The sequence below is a fragment of the Pseudophryne corroboree genome, chromosome 1 (assembly GCF_028390025.1).
Source record: "Pseudophryne corroboree isolate aPseCor3 chromosome 1, aPseCor3.hap2, whole genome shotgun sequence".
In the NCBI taxonomy this organism is placed as follows: domain Eukaryota; kingdom Metazoa; phylum Chordata; class Amphibia; order Anura; family Myobatrachidae; genus Pseudophryne; species Pseudophryne corroboree.
In genome coordinates this window covers 513,632,048-513,654,505 of record NC_086444.1, presented here as the reverse complement: position 1 = coordinate 513,654,505, position 22,458 = coordinate 513,632,048, and the positions used below count along the sequence as shown (strand labels likewise).

Sequence of the window (22,458 nt, the reverse complement as noted above, 5' to 3'; positions counted from 1 at the left end):
CTCTGGCGGGAAAGGGTACGCCATCAGTAACTTTTTTGAAATTACCAGTTTCTTCTCGGGGGAACCCATGCTTTTTCACACACTTCATTCACTCATCTGATGGAGGAACAAAACACTGCCTGCTTTTTCTCCCCAAACATAAAACCCTTTTTTAGTGGTACTTGGGTTAATGTCAGAAATGTGTAACACATTTTTTATTGCCGGGATCATGCTACGGATGTTCCTAGTGGATTGTGTATATGTCTCAACCTCGTCGACACTGGAGTCAGACTCCGTGTCGACATCTGTGTCTGCCATCTGAGGGAGCGGGCGTTTTTGAGCCCCTGATGGCCTTTGAGACGCCTGGGCAGGTGCGGGCTGAGAAGCCAGCTGTCCCACAGCTGTTACGTCATCCAGCCTTTTATGTAAGGAGTTGACACTGTCGGTTAATACCTTCCACCTATCCATCCACTCTGGTGTCGGCCCCCAGGGGGCGACATCACATTTATTGGCATCTGCTCCGCCTCCACATAAGCCTCCTCATCAAACATGTCGACACAACCGTACCGACACACCGCACACACACAGGGAATGCTCTGACAGAGGACAGGACCCCAAAAGCCCTTTGGGGAGACAGAGAGAGAGAGAGTATGCCAGCACACACCAGAGCGCTATATAATGTAGGGATTAACACTATAACTGAGTGAATTTCTCCCAATAGCTGCTTGTATACACAATATTGCGACTAAATTTAGTGCCCCCCCCCCCCCCTCTCTTTTTACCCCTTTGAGCCTGAAAACTACAGGGGAGAGCCTGGGGAGCTGTCTTCCAGCTGCACTGTGAAGAGAAAATGGCGCCAGTGTGCTGAGGGAGATAGCCCCGCCCCTTTTTCGTCTGACTTTCCCCCCGCTTTTTTATGGATTCTGGCAGGGGTATTTATCACATATATAGCCTCTGGGACTATATATTGTGATTATTTTGCCAGGCAAGGTGTTTATATTGCTGCTCAGGGCGCCCCCCCCCCAGCGCCCTGCACCCATCAGTGACCGGAGTGGGAGGTGTGCATGAGGATCAATGGCGCACAGCTGCAGTGCTGTGCGCTACCTTGTTGAAGACAGGAGTCTTCTGCCGCCGATTTTCCGGATCACTTCTTGCTTCTGGCTCTGTAAGGGGGCCGGCGGCGCGGCTCCGGGACCGAACATCAATGGCCGGTTCCATGCGGTCGATCCCTCTGGAGCTAATGGTGTCCAGTAGCCTAAGAAGCCCAAGCTACCACCAGTTAGGTAGGTTCGCTTCTTCTCCCCTTAGTCCCTCGCTGCAGTGAGTCTGTTGCCAGCAGATCTCACTGTAAAATAAAAAACCTAAAATATACTTTCTCTCTAGGAGCTCAGGAGAGCCCCTAGTGTGCATCCAGCTTTGCCGGGCACAAGATTCTAACTGAGGTCTGGAGGAGGGTCATAGTGGGAGGAGCCAGTGCACACCAGGTAGTCCTAAAGCTTTCTTAGTTGTGCCCAGTCTCCTGCGGAGCCGCTATTCCCCATGGTCCTTACGGAGTCCCAGCATCCACTTAGGACGTCAGAGAAAGATGCAATGAAAGCCGCAACTGCGTCCAACTCAGAATCTCAGGCCCTATGAGGGACCACACCCCTTCAACAGACCACACCCCTATTAGGTCTGCTTCCATAAATTTCCCGGGCTGGTTTTTCATCCCAATCTGCCCCTGATGACTGATGTCATATAAACCTGCTCATCAGACATTGCTGTGAAGAGAAGCTGGAGATCAAATAAACTGTATCAAATCAATCGAGGCACCTAATTCCATTCAGTTTATGGGTAAAAGGATTTGGTTCAGGTGCATGCGTGAATTGTCGTGTGTGAGCAGGGAGGGAGGGGTAGCTATAATTAGCTTCTAATGGAAGTGTCAAAGAGTCTTATCACTATCTTCTTACACAGGATAGAAAGGAAAAGGTTAGTGGCAAAACATGTTTTTCATATATTCATATTCAGTATTGCCTTTTTATAGGTTACAATGCTGATAGAGTAAAAACAACACATAAACATGAACTGCTTCTTACTTCCAGTTATCAGGAATTATGGTGGATAGCAAAAGATCTAGTCCATATGTTGTAGTTTTGGTTGGATAGTGTGGTGGTATTATAGGGGTGGTCTTCAGTTTGCTAGCTATCAGGATCCCGGCGCACAGTATACCGGCGCCGGAATCCCGACAGCCGGCATACCGACACCTTTTCTCCCTCTTGGGGGCCCACGACCCCCCTGGAGGAAGAATAAATAGCACCGTGCATGCAAAGGGCTCATTTGCGCTCACCCAGCCGTCGGTATGCCGGCGATCGGGATTCCGGTGCTGGTATGCCGGGAGCCCGGCCACCGGCATACCCTACTACACCCGTATTATAGTCCCCTCATGAACACTTAACATGTTGTGCAATCATGGTCTTTTGTGATTTGATCAATCTGGTTTTAAAATCTGTCGAATAAGGACCCCTCTCTCCCCTTACAAGCGTATATGAGAGGTAATTGTCCAGTCAAAGTAATGTATAGTGTGCCACCAATTTCCACTGCATATTGATTGCATATAATCATTACGATTAGTCGATTACCTTTGTAATTTGGCTCTCATGTCCAACAGAGTAGCTGTTTTTAGAAAGTTTGAAATAGGACAGTTTAAAGTGTACATTCAGTCATGATTCGTCTGGAGAGGAAACTAGTCCATCACTACAATGTAACCTTCAGTGTTCAAAGACACATTTCTGTTCTTTCCTTTTGTTGATTGCTTTCTTCCCTGGTCTGTACATTAGAGCTGGGCAGGTGTAATTCAGGTGTAACATTTCATTCCCATCCATACTAAGTTAAATCAGTCCACCTCTGGAGAACCATTCTCCATAATTGGTGCGTTCTCACAAATGGCCTTCAGGTGTTTGTACCTCTTAAGAGAATTCGTCCCATACTCTCACATAAGACAGCTGTGGATCCCCTGGAAAAAAATCACTGGCTTCAGCCTGACGAGGCTTTCCTTATTAGGAAAGAGCAGAAGTAATCTGCCTTCTGTGATAGACAGCCATGGCTCTAGTACCCTGAGCTGTGGATTAATCTTGGGATATCTAGTAAAATTACGTTTGTGTTTCCGATAGTGAAGCACCTTGCAAGGCTGAATGTTTTTTTTCGTGGATTTGCTGCTGTATTTATTTAAGGTAATGGTAAGGGACTTCACCTAACTGGTATTTCTGAGGAAACACTTTATAATGGGCAGGGATGGAGAATACCTTTAAGAATTATTTGGACAAAAAAACATTATGGAGTATATCAGTAGTTTGCCTGAAAATTACTTACATATTTATCTTCTTGCAGACAGCATCATCAGCGATTAAAGGTACCATTCAACTGGGAATAGGCTACACAGTTGGTAATCTTACATCCAAGCCTGACAGAGATGTGCTTATGCAAGACTTCTATGTAGTGGAGAGCGTCTTCTTACCAAGGTAAGGGAATAACAGTTGCTTAACATATACTCCATATTTGTAGTAAATTATGTAAAATAACATATATACTGTGTGTGTGTGTGTGTGTGTGTGTGTGTGTGTGTGTGTGTGTGTGTGTGTGTATATATATATATATATATATATATATATATATTTAGAGAGAGAGAGAAAGATATTGACAGAAGGTGTCCATACTCACATCCAAGTACTTGTCATTATTAGGGGTGCTCCACTAAAACCTTTTTTAAGCTCCACATATATGCACAATATATGGCTGTATCCACAGGTAATGAGGGCACTCATCAGCAACATCCAATGTAAAATTTGAATTTATTTATTTTACATATCATCAAAGGCGACGTTTCGATCCCAAAGGGTCCATGATAAGACCGGTTACTGGAGGTATGTCAGCACACACAGGCATACTAACTGCTACCTGTGTGTGCTAACATACCTCCAGTAACCTGTCTTGACAAAGACCCTCCGGGCCCGAAACTTTGACTTTTATGATGACTTTCAGAAATGCTACAAAGTAATTATGCTTTCAGAAATAGAAGTGTTTATTGTTTATCAATTAACAAAATGCAAAATGAATGAACAGAAGAGAAATCTAATATTTGGTGTGACCACCCTTTGTCTTCAAAACAGTATCAATTATCCTAGGTACATTTGAGCACAGTTTTTGAATGAACTCGGCAGGGAGGTTGTTCCAAACTTGGAGAACTAACCACATGTCTTCTGTGGATGTAGGCTTGCTCAAATCTTTCTGTCTTTTTACATAATCGCAGGCAGACTCGATGTCACACTTTGGGTCTTTTGCGATTCCGACCTCAGATTCTTGACTGGTGCAGATCTTGAACAAAATATTTAAGATAGCTGGTTTAATATAACTCCTGTTCATGAGCTATGGCTAAAATTTAAATAGTACTGAGCATTTGGTAGAGACCCAGAGCAGGGATGTGGAGTCTATTCACCAGGGACGTACAGGTTGCAGCCCCTTGCCTGGGTCACCCAGTACTAGCACTAGAGGACTTTGACAGAACATAGAGGCAGTATACCGGCAGACAAAATCTGGAAATCGTAGATGCAGGATGGTTGTAAGACTCTGGTGTAGGTTCTGGACTGTTGGTTAAGTAGCAAACTGGAACCAATGGCAGAGAGTATCAAACGGGAACCGATGGCAGAGAGTGTCAAACTGGAGCATCGGACTGGAACTGATGGCACAGAGTATCGGACTGAAACCAATGGCACAAAGAATATCGGACTGGAACAGATGGCACAGAGTATCGGACTGCAACCAATGGCGCAGAGTATCGGACTGGAACTGATGGAACAGAGTACCGGACTGGAACTAATGGCACAAAGAATATCGGACTGGAACCGATGGCACAGAGTATCATACTGATACTGAGGGCAGAGAGTTTCAGACTGGAGCTGAATGGAGCCTGGTGGTGCAGCAAGATGGAGATCTGCACTGAATTCACTTAGAAGTATGAGAATCCGTAGGAGCTTCACAAGTGACACGCAGCTAGGCTGACATCATTGCACTGGCCACTTGTGACTTTCAATCCCCTTTATATTCTGAGGAGATCAGAGATTGGTTGCTCAGACTGGCTGAGTACTGGTCACATGAGTGTAAACAACCTGGCGAAGAGGGTCCCTTCAGCCAATCAGGGAGCGCCACGTCATGGCACTCTCCTGATTGGCTGTGCGCTCCTGAGCTGTCAGTCAGGCTGCGCACTGAAGATACAATGTAGCGCAATTGTATCCGCGAGTTACCTCAACTGCTAACCGCAAAGTTCCCACCATTGGATACAATGGAGCGCATATGCGCTACATTGTATCTTCAGTGCGCAGCCTGACTGACAGCTCAGGAGCGCACAGCCAATCAGGAGAGTGCCATGACGTGGTGCTTCCTGATTGGCTGAAGGGACCCTCTTTGACAGGAGTTACGGGGGGTCCCGCCAGTCGGGGAAAGGGGTCCCATGTGTAAACATGGGACCCCTTTCAGTGCGTGGATCGGGTTTTTCGGTTTGTTTTTTTGCCAAGTACGTGGTTTACAAAGAGGACGGAGCTACACTGGATTGTGTGAGTATAATTTTATTTACAGGTACCCCGTGGATTCTACGTGGAGAAGTGGACCGAGTCTCGTGTGAACATAGGTAAGTATGTGGGGTGGTAGTCATGTGACCGACGGTCGGCTGACCGACAGTCACATGACCTCCTCCGTGAGCCCAACGGCTCACTATCCCGATGGTCGGCATGCCGACCAACAGGGACTATTTCCACTCGTGGGTGTCCACGACACCCATAGAGTGGGAATAGAACCCGTGGCGACCGCAGGTCGCCACCGAGCCCGCAAGGGGCTTGCTGCACTCGCCCCTCCCCGCCGGGATCCCAGCGTCGGTATGCTGCCGGGATCCCTGCGTCGGTAAGGTGACCCGTACTACACCCAGTGTGTGTGTATGTAGGTTTGCATGTATGTAATAAAGTTTTACTGTCACGGTGTGTGTGTACTGTTTTTTTGGGGGTATTTTTTTTGTAGTAGAACTACAGGTACCAGCGGACCTGTTCCCCCCCCCCCCCGCATGCTGGTACTTGTGGTTCTCCAAGTACCAGCTTGCGGGGGAGTCTTGCTGGGACTTGTAGTACTGCTACAAAAAAACAATATTCTTTTTTTTTACACTGTGGCTATCAGCCCCCCATCCGCCGCCCTTGGATGTGGGGGACAGCCTCGGGCTTCACCCCTGGCCCTTGGGTGGCTGGAGGGGGGGACCCCTTGATTTAAGGGGTTCCCAATCCTCCAGGGTACCCCGGCCAGGGGTGACTAGTTAGTGATTTAATGCCAGGGCCGCAGGGACCAAGATAAAAGTGTCCCCCGGCTGTGGCATTATCTCTCTGACTAGTGGAGCCCAGTGCTGGTTCAAAAAATACGGGGGACCCCTACGCTTTTTGTCCCCCGTATTTTTTGCACCAGGACCAGGCGCAGAGCCCGGTGTTGGTTGTTAAAATATGGGGGAACCCCTGTCAATTTCCCTCCCATATTTTTACAACCAGGACCGGCTCAAAGAGCCCCAAGGCTGGTTATGCTTAGGAGGGGGGACCCCACGCAAAAAAAAAATTCTGATTTTTAACCCTTTCACACCCCTTCCCACTGATAAACATGCACGGATCTCACGGATCCGTGCATGCCTATCAGAACACGGTAAAAAAAGGCAGGTCTATTTTAAAACTGCTTTTTTTTTTACGATTTGTATTTTTTCACGGCAGTGTTTGGCTATTGCCGGCAGTGTTTGTGAATTAGAATTTTTAGTAAATTACCGAGTTGTATAAAATAACAGGCGCATTTGACCGATGGTGTATTCATTCGTATTTTTTACTTTGACTTCCAAAAAAATACGAATGCCCTCATCACTGCCGAGATTTTAGTTTAGTAAATTCCCGAGATGATACTTTGATGAAAAAACACCAAATCGGTCAAAATCGGGACCTTAGTAAGTATACCCCCATGTCTAATTTTTTTGTCTCATTTCTTTGATTTGGTTCTCTTTATCTGAGACTTGTCTTTTAGGACTTGAGTGAAAATCTGAGGTAGCTTTAGGGCAAAGTTCAGCAGAAATATAGAAAATTCTGAAGTGTTCACAAACTTTAAAGCACCACTGTACGTCTCTTCAAAATTGGAAGGTGTCCAGCAGTGCCATAAGTTCAGAATTGTCAGAAACCAGTGGGACACCCATCTACTACCTTCCTGATGGTATTACATTATGGATACAAATGTGTCCTTATCTTGTCTTATCTTGTCAGTGGTAAACCCATCCATTACCTCACTGATAGTATTGCATGATGGATACAGATGTGTCCTCCTCTTACCTCAATACGCCACATAGTGGGAGATGCCTGGCGTGAATGAGCTGACAGGTTTGTAAAATAAGATTCCGGATGCACAAAAAATATGGGTGTGGTATAATAGATAGGCAGTTTCTAGTTAGACAGTCAATAGATAGACACCACATGTTAGACAGTCAAAAAATCAACAGGGTCAAAAGGTCGACAGGGTCAAAAGGTAGACATGAAAAAGTAGACAGTACAAAGGGTCGACAGGGTAAAAATGTCAACATGAAAATGGTTGACATAAAAAAGGTAGACATTTTGTCTATTATGTGGATAGTTTTGTCATCTGGGACCCCTAATTGTAGAAAGGCATACCCTCGTGGGGCTCGCTTAGCTTGCCACGCTTCGGGCCTGGTGGCTCGCTATGCTCGCCACAAGATTTATAGCCAACTCTATGCCGACATGGATAAAGAAAGTATGAAAAAGTCCAAAAACATGTAAATGTAAAAAAAAACCTGTATCTACCTTTTTATATGTCGCCCGTTTTCATGTCGACCTTTTGACCCTGTCGACCTTTTGTACGGTCTACCTTTTTAATATCGACCTTTATACCTTGTCGACCTCTTGACCCTTTCTACCTAATGTCTGTCTAACATATGGGGGGAGATTCAAATGTTTGAAAAGTCAGTTGGGTGTCTGTATTTTCCTGTCTATTAGATAGGAAAAAACAGACTCCCAACTGACTTTTCAAACATTTGAATCTCCCCCATAGTGTCTATCTATTGACTGTCTAACTAGACACTGTCTATCTATCATCCGGATACCAAAAAATATTATATTTCCTAACAAAGTGAACATTACATTTTTTCAAGTTTCCACCAGAGGAGTCTATGCATAGTGGCATTCACTCAAACCACTTGGTAAATCAGCTGGACCAGGCCAAAGCAGGTATGTCCTATATATGGATTAAGGTCTCTACTGCAGCTTCCAGTGGTTCAGGAAGGTGCTACCTCCCCAAAAGAAGCTCACAGTCGGTAAAAATTCTCCTAGTGTTCCAGATCACTCTTATAGTCTTCGAAGATTCTCCAGTGGCCTCTGTTGAGCTCCATAATGAGTTTGTGTAGGAAGTAAACCTGCTGACTTTTTCCGGTCTGCAGTGCTGCTTATATATGGTTCTGTGCCTTGACATTTCACAAGTACTTTAGTCAGAGATTACACTTCACAACCAGTCAGATTATGTCTACTCTACATTTGCACTGCACATCCAAAAACTTATTGCACACCTTTCATATATACATATTGTAGCACTATCACCAAAGATGTCATTGATGAACAAGCTATTCAGTGTTTGGCTGGAGGGATCCGCCCACACCAGGAACAAAAAGGAGGTGTGTCTACACCTAGAGGCTGCTGGTGGACAAAGTCCAGGCCGGCGCTGCCTGTTTTGACAGATCCCAGGTGGGTCTGCAGTCACAGTGGAACATGCCAAACCAATGAAGTTGTAACAGTCAGCCAAGTCGGGCTGGAGCCTGTGAATGATAGGATTGAGACTTTTGTGAGAGACATTTTGTATTTCAGACTAGCTGTCAATATAGACGGGCCGCAGTGAGATAGTGGCCTGAACGGGGTCTAGGATGTTTGTTGTTTTGTTTCCGGTATTACCTTGACAGTAAAACACCATTTTTTTTAACTGGAAAAGCTGTGTTTGGATTCTGACTAAGCACCTAGACACTGCAGTAGTACACCCCTCTATACTGTTTAATTTAGTAGCTTTTTGATTTAGAGCACTGTTTATCAGTTGTAACATTAAGTACAATACCTACTGCGTCTTACCTTAGTACAGAATTTTGCAAGCTCCGCCATTACAGTCCAGGTTTTAAGGATATTCACGATTGAGTCCAGATGACTTCATTAGTTCCTCAGTCAATTTAAATCACCATCTGGACTCGAGCATGGATATCCTTAAAACCAACCAAAAGTAATGGTGGAGTTAGGGAAACTCAGCCTTAGTACATAGAGATGTCAGTCTGGATTGCTCCTTAAATTGTGATATTTTTTCATAATCGGCAGCTGGCATAATTTGTGGTGAGAGTGCTGCAGTCATTGAATGTAATGGAGGAAAAGAGATAATCCTACCAAAGGAAAACGTAAAATTAAAGCCAGTTACTCTGAACAGCTATTCAGAATAACAATGACAACAGCTCTATATATAAACACACTTTCTCACTATACACATAATTCCTGAGAGGGAATGGAAGACTAAATACTTACAACTGCAGTCTAAATATTAATAAAAAATATAATTAACCTGAATTAAACATGGAAGGATTTAGATATGTCACTTTACACTGTGTTGTAGCATGACGCAGATTTAAATAAACTGCACTGTGGAAGGTGGAAAGAAGCTTAATTTGGCTGCACTAGCATAATATTGCTTGTTCTCTTTTATAACGGCAGGAGAGAAAATAGATTCATGCTGTCTTGTGATCCACATAAATGACTTAATATCCAAGAGAAAAAGTTCTTAACTGTGAAACGATGTCAAGTACTATGGGTCTGATTCAGAGAGCTACATTAATCCATCGATTAATACACATCTCCAATGTTTTGTGGTCTGCACAGGACCTGGTCTGTACATGTTCACACAGTTCCCCCAACCCTCTGCCTCATTGACAGGCAGAGGCATTTGGGGAGCAGTTTGGTGACGTTCCTGGCCAGCATTCCCAGAAACGGGGACGTATTGCCCCCGTTTCCTGGGAGAGGAGATCCAGGGGTCTGTGTGTCATCACGCAGATTTCCTGGCCTTGCAGCCCTCACTTACATCAGTCAGCAGAGTAAGCTGGAGCTTACTCAGCTGACCTTTTACTCAGATGGTCGCAATGTTGGAAGTCGGTCGCAGTGCTGGGATTACAGCTAGAGTACATTCAGGAGGCCTCTCTTCTACTGAGACGTCTCCTACATGCTTCTCCTAAAGATCGGACAAAAATACAATGCCGCTTGCATTGTAAATAAATAAGTGTATGTGTGTGTGAATATATTTGTATCAGCAGTGGGAATTCAATTGAGGGCAGGAAATTTAGAAAACCCACAGTGCAGGGTTTTTCCCGCAGCCGCTTGGTATTCCTATTCCGTTAGGGGACGTACTGTGGGACCCCGATGGCAAAATAACCCCCCCCCCATGACTAATTAAGAAATTGGAAGTAATTTCTCACCTTCCGGATCAGTGTCTTCTCATCCAGCATCAGGAGCAGGGTCTTCTGCAGCAGTGGTGTGTGTAAAGTGTGCTTTGAGCATGTGTAAGTATGTATGAGTAAGTGTGTGTTTGCATGAGCATCTGTGTGTGTGTGTGTCTGACCCCGGTGTGTGTTTGGTCCCCCCCCCACACACACACACACACATACTTTTTAGTGTATTCTCCTCCAGAGGTAGCTACTGGGAGAACAACAGCTCCAAACACCTCTAGAGCATCTAAGCAGCCCAGAGGAGTCCAAGCAGTGCCCTTCCCAGTGCGAAGATGAAGAGATCACCAGAGTGGTGAATATATATATATATTTATTTTTTTATCATCTCGCGCTGCTGGGTTTTCTTCACTGAACACCCCGAGTCCACTTTTATAAAAAATGGATTCAGAGGGTATCGGGGGCACACATACCCACGGTAATCCAAAATTGGTCACGATGTACGCAAGATTTTTTACCTCCCCCCCCAATGTGTTGCAATTGTTAATTGTCCCATAACTTTGTTGACAGATGCCATCATTAAAATCATATTAGGGGGATGCCCATATAGGGATCAGTATGATTTACCGACGGTCAGGATGCTGGCCGTCAGTATACCGACAATGGCATCCCGACTGTCAGTATGACAGCAGCGGGACGAGCGCAAAGAGTTCATTTGTGGGCTTGCTGCTCTTGCCGCGTGGCGGGCTCGCTGCACTCACTACAGGTTCTATTCCCACTATATGGGTCATGAGTGGTAATAGCCCCTATGACCCGGTATTCCCGCTGTCGGTATGGTCAGCAGTCGAGATTCTGGCGTTGGTATTCTGACCGCTGGGATCCGGACTGCTAGCAACTTAACTGCATGTCCATATACATGTTCATACAGAAAGCCTTAGCATTCTCCAAGTTAGCAGAAATATTCTCTGGCAAAGACTACAAAATCAGAACAAGTAGTAGGAACAACTGAGACTTTGTCAGGACACAATTCATTCATTTTGGTAGATATTAGAAAGGAAGGCAAAGTTTGTGTGTATATAAAAACATGTGTAAAATCTGCCCAGTGTTATTATTATCATTATTTATATAGTGCCTCCATTTATGCAGTGTTACGCGCACACACACACACACACACACACACACACACACACACACACACACACATTCACAGCAACTGATGAACCTACCAGTATGTGTTTTTTTTTCTTTTGGGAGTGTAATGATATCTGTGAAACCGATAACAATGTAGAATCCTTATGGATAGCTGTGCACGGAGAAAAAGACACTAGTAAAATATTGATTAGGGTTTGTTTTAAGCCACTTATCTTACAGGTACTGAAATTCAGTTATTATCATAGATTGAAAGGGCAGAGAAGAATAATATAGTCCTCCTCATGGATGACTCTATCTAGATTTTAGATGGTACTTTGGGGTCTGTTCATGAAGCAATGAAAAGTGTGGAGAAGTGACCCAGTGGAGAAGTTGCCCATGGCAACCAATCAGTGTTGAGGTAACATTTATAAAGTACATTCTATAAAATGATATGTAGCAGCTGATTGGTGGCCAACTTCTCCACTGGCTCACTTCTCCACACTTTTCACTGCTTCATGAATAGACCCCAATATAGCAAATGGTTCTGGCTGATTTTTACCTGTTTTAATACCCTACTAGAGGGGTACCACAGCTGAGCTTGGTACTGGGCTTAGTGCTATCAGATACACTATCTAATAGCCTGATGCAGAGTTGGACCTACATTATCTAATAGCCTGATTCAGAGTTGGATCTACATTTTATTTTTTTTAGCAACTAAAATGCAGGAAAGGGAAGGCAAGTGATGGGCAGACTTTGGTGGAGTACAGTAAGAGGGTGGGATGTATCATGAATCACATTTTGAGTGCGATACATCCTGCCACGTACCGTTTATTATTGATGTATGCATGTAGATTTGCAAATGTAAACGTATGCAATATGAGGACTTCTAGGTTTATGACCCAGGAGTCCTTGTCTGTATGCGCGAGACGCAGGGAACACTGAGATTATGCTCATATGTTTCTTTAGGCATTGTCATCTATAGATAGCGTTGCTATCAGGTACAAGCTCTAAAAAGTTTTGCTTTCCAGAACTTGTTACGTATGGGAAATGTGGTCAAACCTCTGAAAACAATACATAACACAAGTTCCTTAGAATAGTGCACACCTATGTAAACCTCTGAAAACAGCAAGTAAATGCAGGATTATGAATCAAGGGCATGCATATAACTATGAGTCTGATTTAGAGATGGATGCAGTGATGCTCAATGCAGCAGGAGGCACCTGGGGTATGCATGGCAGATCCAAGTTCATTGTTTTAAGTCTCAGCTCTAAAATGGCCTGGACAGATAAACTGTTACCTCTTAAGGGCTCTATACACGGGAGAGATGTGTGCTGAGTGAACCACTCAGCACACATCTCTCCCGCTGCTCAGCACATCGCGATGTGTGCTGAGCGATGCGGGGGAGGACGGGGAGCCACTCATTTCACCCAGCGGGTGAAATGAGCAACGTGCTAGATTGGCCTGCATGCAGGCTCAATCTAGCACTGGCAATAGCGATGTGCGGGCCTCGCATCGCTATCGCTGAGGGGGCTACACACGAGTGATCTGTGCTTAAAATCTAAGCAATCTAGTTAGATTGCTTAGATTTTAAGCATGGATCTCTCCGTGAGTACCCCCCTTTAGAAAAGAAAGTAAACAATAGGATTGTATTGATATTTCAAACTAATTGCTTTTTTGAATTAGCATCACTCTTCAATCTTCTCATCAGTAATTCAGCCTGTTGAAATGGAGAGAATTAGTTACTCTGTTGTTTGGTATAATTGTATGCACCACACTGACAATGGTCAGAGAAAGTCAAGGAGAGAATTGTTTGAGGAGATCAGAAAGAAAATTATAGACAAGCATGTTAAAGGTAATGGCTATACTACCAACAAGCAACTTGATGTTCCTGTGACTACATAAGCAAAGAAGAAGTTTAAAATTCATAGGACTGTAGCCTCTCTGGACACAGTTGCAAAAGGAACAGAAGGATGGTGAGAATGGTAGAAAAAGAGCCAAGGAAAACTTTCAAAGAGATACAAGCTGAACTCCTAGGTCAAAGTACAGTATGTCAGTGTCTGATCGCACCATCTAATGCTTTTTGAGCTACAGTGGGCTCCATGGAAGACAACCAGGATGAAATCCATTTTTGAAAAAAACAATGTCAAAAAAATCCATCCTGGAGTTTTGTAAAATGCATATTAACACAATGCTTCTGGGAGAAGGTCAGTTGAGTCAAAACTGTAGATTTGATTAGGATTGGTTATGTTTTGGGGCTGCTTTGCTACGTCCGGTACGGGGTGCATGGAATCTGTACAGGGCACAATGAAATATCAAGACCATCAAGGTATTTTGGAGTGTACATATTGTCCAGTTTCAGAAAGCTCTGTCTCAATCACAGGTCCGCCAACAGGATAATAACCCAAAACCCACAGCTAAACGCACCCAAGAATTAATAGGTACAGAACATTGGACTGTTCTGAAGTGGAATTCTGAGGGCCCTGATCTGAATTCTATTGACTATCTATGGAAAGATCTGAAACATATGCAGTCTGGAGAAGGCACACATCAAACCTGAGACTGCTGGAGGAGTTTGCTCAAGAAGAGTGTGCCAATCTACAGTACATGTTGGCAGGTGCAGAAGTCTCACTGAGAGCTACAGGAATCGCTTCAATGCAGTGATTGCCTCTAAAGATTGTGCTACAAAATATTTGTTGAAGGTCCCCATCATTTTTGTCCATGCTTTTTAATTTGTTTTATTGTTTAAAATATTCTGTTGATTAAAAAATGAATGCAAAGTCTGATTTCTATTAAATATGAAATATTACTTTTCAGGTTATTTCAGTGAAAAACGTGTGGTTTTTTTTTCATGGAAGTGTAGCAACAACTTTGTCCACGTCTGTATGTTTATTCTCTGCAAGATTTGTTTCTTGCAGACAGAAAGTCACAAGAAGCAGTTAACTTGCCAGATGGAAAATAGTTATTAGACATGCCAGGAGCAAGGTGACTCACATTATAAAAATAAATATTAGGTAAGGATTGGCATTTATTTCCAGTGCTGTATTATACATGAAAACATAATCACTAACAATCAATCTGGTTTGAAAGCATAGTCTTTACATCTCTTAAAACTGAAACACAGTTAAAACCATGCTACTGTATGCATTTTTTTTCTTGAGTGAACACTTGAAGTGGAAAATAGTGGCTTAAAGTGGCAGATTTAATAAAGAAAAAACTTAATGGCAATCCCATTGACTAGCAAAGTAGTGGTAGTTCTGCACCGGGAATGGCAGCCATTCCCGAGCTTGATGATCATTATTTCTTCTGGAAAAACTGTCTGCAGACAGGTATGATTGTGTTGTATACTGTATATAGTGTTTGCTGCTGTGTAGGGTAAATTGTTTGTATAGTAATAGGGATTTTTGTCATGTTTTCACGTTTATTTGTTGTTTTATACTCATTGCAAAATAGATATGAAGATATGATTACTAAGATTATATGTGCCAGATTTTTAAATATACGTTTTCTTCTCCTACCTTTTAGCGAAGGGAGTAATTTAACCCCAGCACATCATTACCCAGACTTCAGATTTAAGACCTATGCTCCTCTAGCATTCCGTTACTTCAGAGAGCTTTTTGGTATCAAACCCGATGATTACCTGGTAAGGACAATATCCACTTATCTGTCTTCATACTAGGGTTTGTTCCATATTTTACTTTTTCTTTTTTAATTATTATTATTATTATTAGTATTATTATTATTATTATTATTATTATTATACTATATTTTACTATTAACTTTCATATACTCATTTTCTGAAACAAGTTTTAGATCATGTAATCATAATCCTACTCATCTTGGAGCATGACAAAACACAATTAAACTAAAATAATAAGATATCTAATCTGGGCTGGTTTTGGCAGTCCGCTACGTGCGGCTCACATATGGATGCACTAAAAGAAAAATGCATCCCGTGGCTTTGGTGCTGAGTTGTGAGAGATATCCAATTGGACCCCACCCAGCATACCCTGCGGCTGCTGCGTCACTCTGCGCATGCAAAGATTTACTTTCTTTGTATGGTGTTGTTGTAAGGCAGAAGGGGGAGGGGGGTACACATTTTCTCTAACGTCCTAAGTGGATGCTGGGGACTCCGTAAGGACCATGGGGAATAGCGGCTCCGCAGGAGACTGGGCACAAAAGTAAAGCTTTAGAACTACCTGGTGTGCACTGGCTCCTCCCCCCATGACCCTCCTCCAAGCCTCAGTTAGATTTTTGTGCCCGAACGAGAAGGGTGCACACTAGGTGGCTCTCCTGAGCTGCTTAGTGAAAAGTTTAGTTTTAGGTTTTTTATTTTCAGTGAGTCCTGCTGGCAACAGGCTCACTGCATCGAGGGACTAAGGGGAGAAGAAGCGAACTCATCTGCGTGCAGAGTGGATTGGGCTTCTTAGGCTACTGGACATTAGCTCCAGAGGGACGATCACAGGCCCAGCCATGGATGGGTCCCAGAGCCGCGCCGCCGGCCCCCTTACAGAGCCAGAAGACAGAAGAGGTCCGGAAAATCGGCGGCAGAAGACGTCCTGTCTTCAACAAGGTAGCGCACAGCACTGCAGCTGTGCGCCATTGCTCTCAGCACACTTCACACTCCGGTCACTGAGGGTGCAGGGCGCTGGGGGGGGGCGCCCTGAGACGCAATAAAAACACCTTGGATGGCAAAAAATGCATCACATATAGCTCCTGGGCTATATGGATGAATTTAACCCCTGCCAGAATACATAGAAAAACGGGAGATAAGGCCGCCGATAAGGGGGCGGAGCCTATCTCCTCAGCACACTGGCGCCATTTTCCCTCACAGCTCCGTTGGAGGGAAGCTCCCTGGCTCTCCCCTGCAGTCACTACACTACAGAAAGGGTTAAAAAAGAGAGGGGGGCACTAATTACGCGCAGTATTAAAGATACAGCAGCTATAAGGGGAAAAACACTTATATAAGGTTATCCCTGTATATATATAGCGCTCTGGTGTGTGCTGGCAAACTCTCCCTCTGTCTCCCCAAAGGGCTAGTGGGGTCCTGTCCTCTATCAGAGCATTCCCTGTGTGTGTGCTGTATGTCGGTACGTTTGTGTCGACATGTATGAGGAGAAAAATGATATGGAGACGGAGCAGATTGCCTGTAATAGTGATGTCACCCCCTAGGGGGTCGACACCTGAGTGGATGAACTGTTGGAAGGAATTACGTAACAGTGTCAGCTCTGTATAAAAGACAGTGGTTGACATGAGACAGCCGGCTACTCAGCTTGTGCCTGTCCAGACGTCTCATAGGCCGTCAGGGGCTCTAAAGCGCCCGTTACCTCAGATGGCAGATATAGACGCCGACACGGATACTGACTCCAGTGTCGACGGTGAAGAGACAAATGTAACTTCCAGTAGGGCCACACGTTACATGATTGAGGCAATGAAAAATGTTTTACACATTTCTGATAATACGAGTACCACCAAAAAGGGGTATTATGTTCGGTGAGGAAAAACTACCTGTAGTTTTCCTGAATCTGAGAAATTAAATGAGGTGTGTGATGATGCGTGGTTTTCCCCCGATAACAACTGATAATTTCTAAAATGTTATTGGCATTATATCCTTTCCCGCCAGAGGTTAGGGTGCGTTGGGAAACACCCCCTAGGGTGGATAAAGCGCTCACACGCTTGTAAGAACAAGGGCTCTACCCTCTCCTGAGATGGCCGCCCTTAAGGATCCTGCTGATAGAAAGCAGGAGGGCATCCTAAAAGGTATTTACACACATACTGGTGTTATACTGCGACCAGCAATCGCCTCAGCCTGGATGTGCAGTGCTGGGTTGGCGTGGTCGGATTCCCTGACTGAAAATATTGATACCCTAGATAGGGACAGTATATTTCTCTATCGTCCTAGTGGATGCTGGGGTTCCTGAAAGGACCATGGGGAATAGCGGCTCCGCAGGAGACAGGGCACAAAAAGTAAAGCTTTAGGATCAGGTGGTGTGCACTGGCTCCTCCCCCTATGACCCTCCTCCAAGCCAGTTAGATTTTTGTGCCCGGCCGAGAAGGGTGCAATTCTAGGTGGCTCTCATAAAGAGCTGCTTAGAGAAGTTTAGCTTAGGTTTTTTATTTTACAGTGATTCCTGCTGGCAACAGGATCACTGCAACGAGGGACAGAGGGGAGAAGAAGTGAACTCACCTGCGTGCAGGATGGATTGGCTTCTTGGCTACTGGACATGAAGCTCCAGAGGGACGATCACAGGTACAGCCTGGATGGTCACCGGAGCCTCGCCGCCGGCCCCCTCGCAGATGCTGAAGCAAGAAGAGGTCCAGAATCGGCGGCTGAAGACTCCTGCAGTCTTCTAAAGGTAGCGCACAGCACTGCAGCTGTGCGCCATTTTCCTCTCAGCACACTTCACACGGCAGTCACTGAGGGTGCAGGGCGCTGGGGGGGGGCGCCCTGGGAGGCAAATGTAAACCTATATAAGGCTAAAAATACCTCACATATAGCCCTCAGAGGCTATATGGAGATATTTAACCCCTGCCTAAATACAATAAATAGCGGGAGACGAGCCCGCCGAAAAAGGGGCGGGGCCTATCTCCTCAGCACACAGCGCCATTTTCTCTCACAGAAAGGCTGGAGAGAAGGCTCCCAGGCTCTCCCCTGCACTGCACTACAGAAACAGGGTTTAAACAGAGAGGGGGGGCACTAAATTGGCGACATAAATATATTAAAGATGCTATAAGGGAGAAACACTTATATAAGGTTGTCCCTATGTAATTATAGCGTTTTTTTGGTGTGTGCTGGCAAACTCTCCCTCTGTCTCTCCAAAGGGCTAGTGGGGTCCTGTCCTCTGTCAGAGCATTCCCGGTGTGTGTGCTGTGTGTCGGTACGTGTGTGTCGACATGTATGAGGACGATGTTGGAGGAGGCGGAGCAATTGCCTATGATGGTGATGTCACTCTCTAGGGAGTCGACACCGGTATGGATGGCTTATTTAGGGAATTACGTGAGAATGTCAACACGCTGCAAGGTCGGTTGACGACACGAGACGGCCGACAAAAAATTAGTACCGGTCCAGGCGTCTCAGAAACACCGTCAGGGGTTTTTAATAACGCCCATTTACCTCAGTCGGTCGACACAGACACAGACACCGACACTGAATCCAGTGTCGACGGTGAATAAACAAACGTATTCCTTATTAGGGCCACACGTTAAGGGCAATGAAGGAGGTGTTACATATTTCTGATACTACAAGTACCACAAAAAAGGGTATTATGTGGGAGTGAAAAAACTACCTGTAGTTTTTCCTGAATCAGATAAAATAAAATAAAGTGTGTGATGATGCGTGGGTTTACCCCGATAGCAAATATTGGCGTTATACCCTTTCCCGCCAGAAGTTAGGGCGCGTTGGGAATGAATAAGGCGCTCACACGCTTATCAAGTGGCGTTACCGTCGCCAGATACGGCCGCTCTCAAGGAGCCAGCTGATAGGCAGCTGGAAAAATATCCTAAAAAGTATATACACACATAAGGTGGTTATACTGCGACCAGCGATCGCCATCAGCCTGGAGATGCAGTGCTGGGTTGGCTTGGTCGGTTTCCCTGACTGAAAATATTTGATTGATATAGAGCATTTAATAGGATGCATTATATATTTAGGTATGCGAGATGCACAGAGGGATATGTGCACTCTGGCATCAAAATAAGTGCGTGATCCATATCTCCCAGAAGATGTCATGGACACGACAGTGGTCAGGTGATACATATCCCATACGACACATGGAAGTATGGCCGTATAAAGGGAAAGAGTTATTTGGGGTCGGTCCAACGGACCTGGGGGTCTCGGCAACAGCTGGAAATCCAACCTTTTTACCCCAAGTTACATCTCAGCAGAAACAGACACCGTCTTTTCAGCCTCAATCCTTCCGTTCCCATGAGGGCAAGCGGGCAAAAGGCCAGTCATATCTGCCCAGACATAGAGGAATGGGAAGTAGACTGCAGCAGACAGCTCCTTCTCAGGAAAGGAAGCCTTCCACCGCGTCTGCCAAGTCCCCAGCATGACGCTGGGGCCGTGTAAGCGGACTCAGGTTAGGTGGGGGTGTAGTCTCAAGAGTCTCAACGCGCAGTGGGATCACTCGCAAGTTGACCCCTGGATCGTACTAGTATTATCCCAGGGGTACAGATTGGAGAGTCGAGACATCTTTTCCTCGCAGGTTCCTGAAGTCTGCGTTACCAACGGCTCCCTCCAACAGGGAGGCAGTATTGGGAAAAATTCACAAGCTGTATTTCCAGCAGGTGATAATCAAAGTACCCCTCCTACAACAAGGAAAAGGGTATTAGTCTTCCACACTATATGGTGGTACTGAAGCCAGACGGCTTGGTGAGACATAGTCTAAATCTGAAATCTTTGAACACTTACATAAAGGTTCAAATCAAGATGGAGTCACTCAGAGCAGTGATAGCGAACCGGAAAGAAGGGGACTATATGGTGTCCCTGGACATCAAGGATTACCTCCATGTCCAAATTTGCCCTTCTCAACAAGGGTACATCGGGTTCGTGATACAGAACTGTCAATATCAGTTTCAAAAGTTGCCGTTGAATTATCCACGGCACCCCGGGCCTTTACCAAGGTAATGGCCGAAAAGATGACTCTCTTCAAAGAAAAGGGCATCTTAATTATCCCTTACTTGGACGATATCCTGAAAGGGGCAAGTTCCAGAGAACAGTTGGAGGTCGGAAAAGAACTATCTAAAGTAGTTCTACGATAGCACGAGTGGATTCTAAATATTCCAAAAATCGCAGCTGTGTTTTCCGATGATACGTCTGCTGTTCCCAGGAATGATTCTGGGCATAGTCCAGAAAAAGGTATTTCTCCTGGAGGGGAAAGCCAGGGAGTTATCCGACCTAGTCAGAAACCTCCTAAAACCAGGCCAAGTATCAGTGCATTAATGCACAGGAGGCCTGGGAAAAATGGTGGCTTCTTACGAAGCGATTCCATTCGGCAGATCTCACGCAAAACATTTTCAGGGAGATTTGCTGGACGAATGGTCCGGATCGCATCTTCAGATGCATCAGCGGATAACCCTGTCTCCAAGGACAAGGGTATCTCTTCTGTGGTGGTTGCAGGAGGCTCATCTACTGGAGGGCCGCAGATTCGGCATACAGGATTGGATCCTGGTGACCACGGACGCCAGCCTGAGAGGCTGGGGAGCAGTCACACAGGGAAGAAACTTCCAGGGAGTGTGGACGAGCCTGGAAAAGTCTCTTCACATAAACATTCTGGAACTAAGAGCAATCTACAATGCTCTAAACCAGGCGGAACCTCTGCTTCAAGGAAGACCGGTATTGATCCAGTCGGACAACATCACGGCAGTCGCCCATGTAAACAGACAGGGCGGCACAAGAAGCAGGAGTGCAATGGCAGAAGCTGCCAGGATCCTTCGCTGGGCGGAGAATCACGTGATAGCATTGTCAGCAGTATTCATCCCGGACGTGGACAACTGGGAAGCAGACTTCCTCAGCAGACACGATCTTCACCCGGGAGAGTGGGGACTTCATTCAGAAGTTTTCCTCATGATAATAAACCGTTGGGAAAAACCAATGGTGGACATGATGGCGTCTCGCCTCAACAAAAAACTGGACAGGTATTGCGCCAGGTCAAGAGATCCGCAGGCAATAGCTGTGGATGCGCTGGTAACACCTTGGGTGTACCAGTCGGTATATGTGTTTCCTCCTCTGCCTCTCATACCAAAGGTATTGAGGATTATACGGCAAAGAGGAGTAAGAACGATACTAGTGGCTCCGGATTGGCCAAGAAGGACTTGGTACCCGGAACTTCAAGAGATGGTCACGGACGATCCGTGGCCTCTACCTCTGAGAAGGGACCTGCCTCAGCAGGGTCCTTGTCTTTTTCAAGACTTACCGCGGCTGCGTTTGACGGCATGGCGGTTGAACGCCAGATTCTAAAAGAAAAAGGCATTCCTGAAGAAGTCATTCCTACCTTGATTAAGGCAAGGAAAGAAGTCACCGCAAAGCATTATCACCGCATTTGGCGGAAATATGTGGCATGGTGCGAGGGTCGGAATGCTCCGACGAAGGAATTTCAACTGGGTCGTTTCCTACATTTCCTGCAATCAGGATTGTCTATGGGTCTCAAATTGGGATCTATTAAGGTTCAAATTTCGGCCCTGTCTATATTCTTCCAAAAAGAATTGGCCTCAGTTCCTGAGGTCCAGACTTTTGTCAAAGGAGTACTGCATATACAGCCTCCTGTGGTGCCTCCGGTGGCACCGTGGGATCTAAATGTAGTTTTAGATTTCCTCAAATCCCATTGGTTTGAACCACTTAAGAAGGTGGATTTGAAATATCTCACATGGAAAGTGACTATGTTACTGGCCCTGGCTTCGGCCAGGAGAGTATCAGAACTGGCGGCTTTATCTTATAAAAGTCCTTATTTAAGTTTCCATTCAGATAGGGCAGAGCTGCGGACGCGTCCGCATTTTCTCCCGAAGGTGGTGTCAGCGTTTCACCTGAACCAGCCTATTGTAGTGCCTGCGGCTACAAACGACTTGGAAGACTCCAAGTTGTTGGACGTTGTCAGAGCTTTAAAGATATACATTTCAAGGACGGCTGGAGTCAGAAAATCTGACTCGCTGTTTATACTGTATGCACCCAACAAGTTGGGTGCACCTGCTTCTAAGCAGTCGATTGCTCGTTGGATTTGTAACACGATTCAACTTGCACATTCTGTGGCAGGCCTACCACAGCCTAATTCTGTTAAGGCCCATTCCACAAGGAAGGTGGGCTCATCCTGGGCGGCTGCCCGAGGGGTCTCGGCATTACAACTCTGCCG

At 45.3% G+C, this 22,458-nt stretch overlaps 1 protein-coding gene across 4 annotated transcripts in view; it reads left to right on the top strand.

Moving 5' to 3' along the window:
- The window catches only part of PIP5K1B (phosphatidylinositol-4-phosphate 5-kinase type 1 beta), a 301,363-nt gene that overhangs the window by 157,007 nt on the left and 121,898 nt on the right, over positions 1-22,458 (top strand). For 2 of the 4 annotated variants that reach the window (XM_063913919.1, XM_063913920.1), the window contains exons 4-5: positions 3,346-3,476; positions 15,140-15,257. In XM_063913919.1, the coding sequence (XP_063769989.1) occupies positions 3,346-3,476; positions 15,140-15,257 (249 nt within the window). Of the gene's footprint in view, positions 1-1,726; positions 1,813-3,027; positions 3,189-3,345; positions 3,477-15,139; positions 15,258-22,458 lie in introns of those variants that run through there. The other 2 variants (XM_063913922.1, XM_063913921.1) reach the window with 2 other exon arrangements.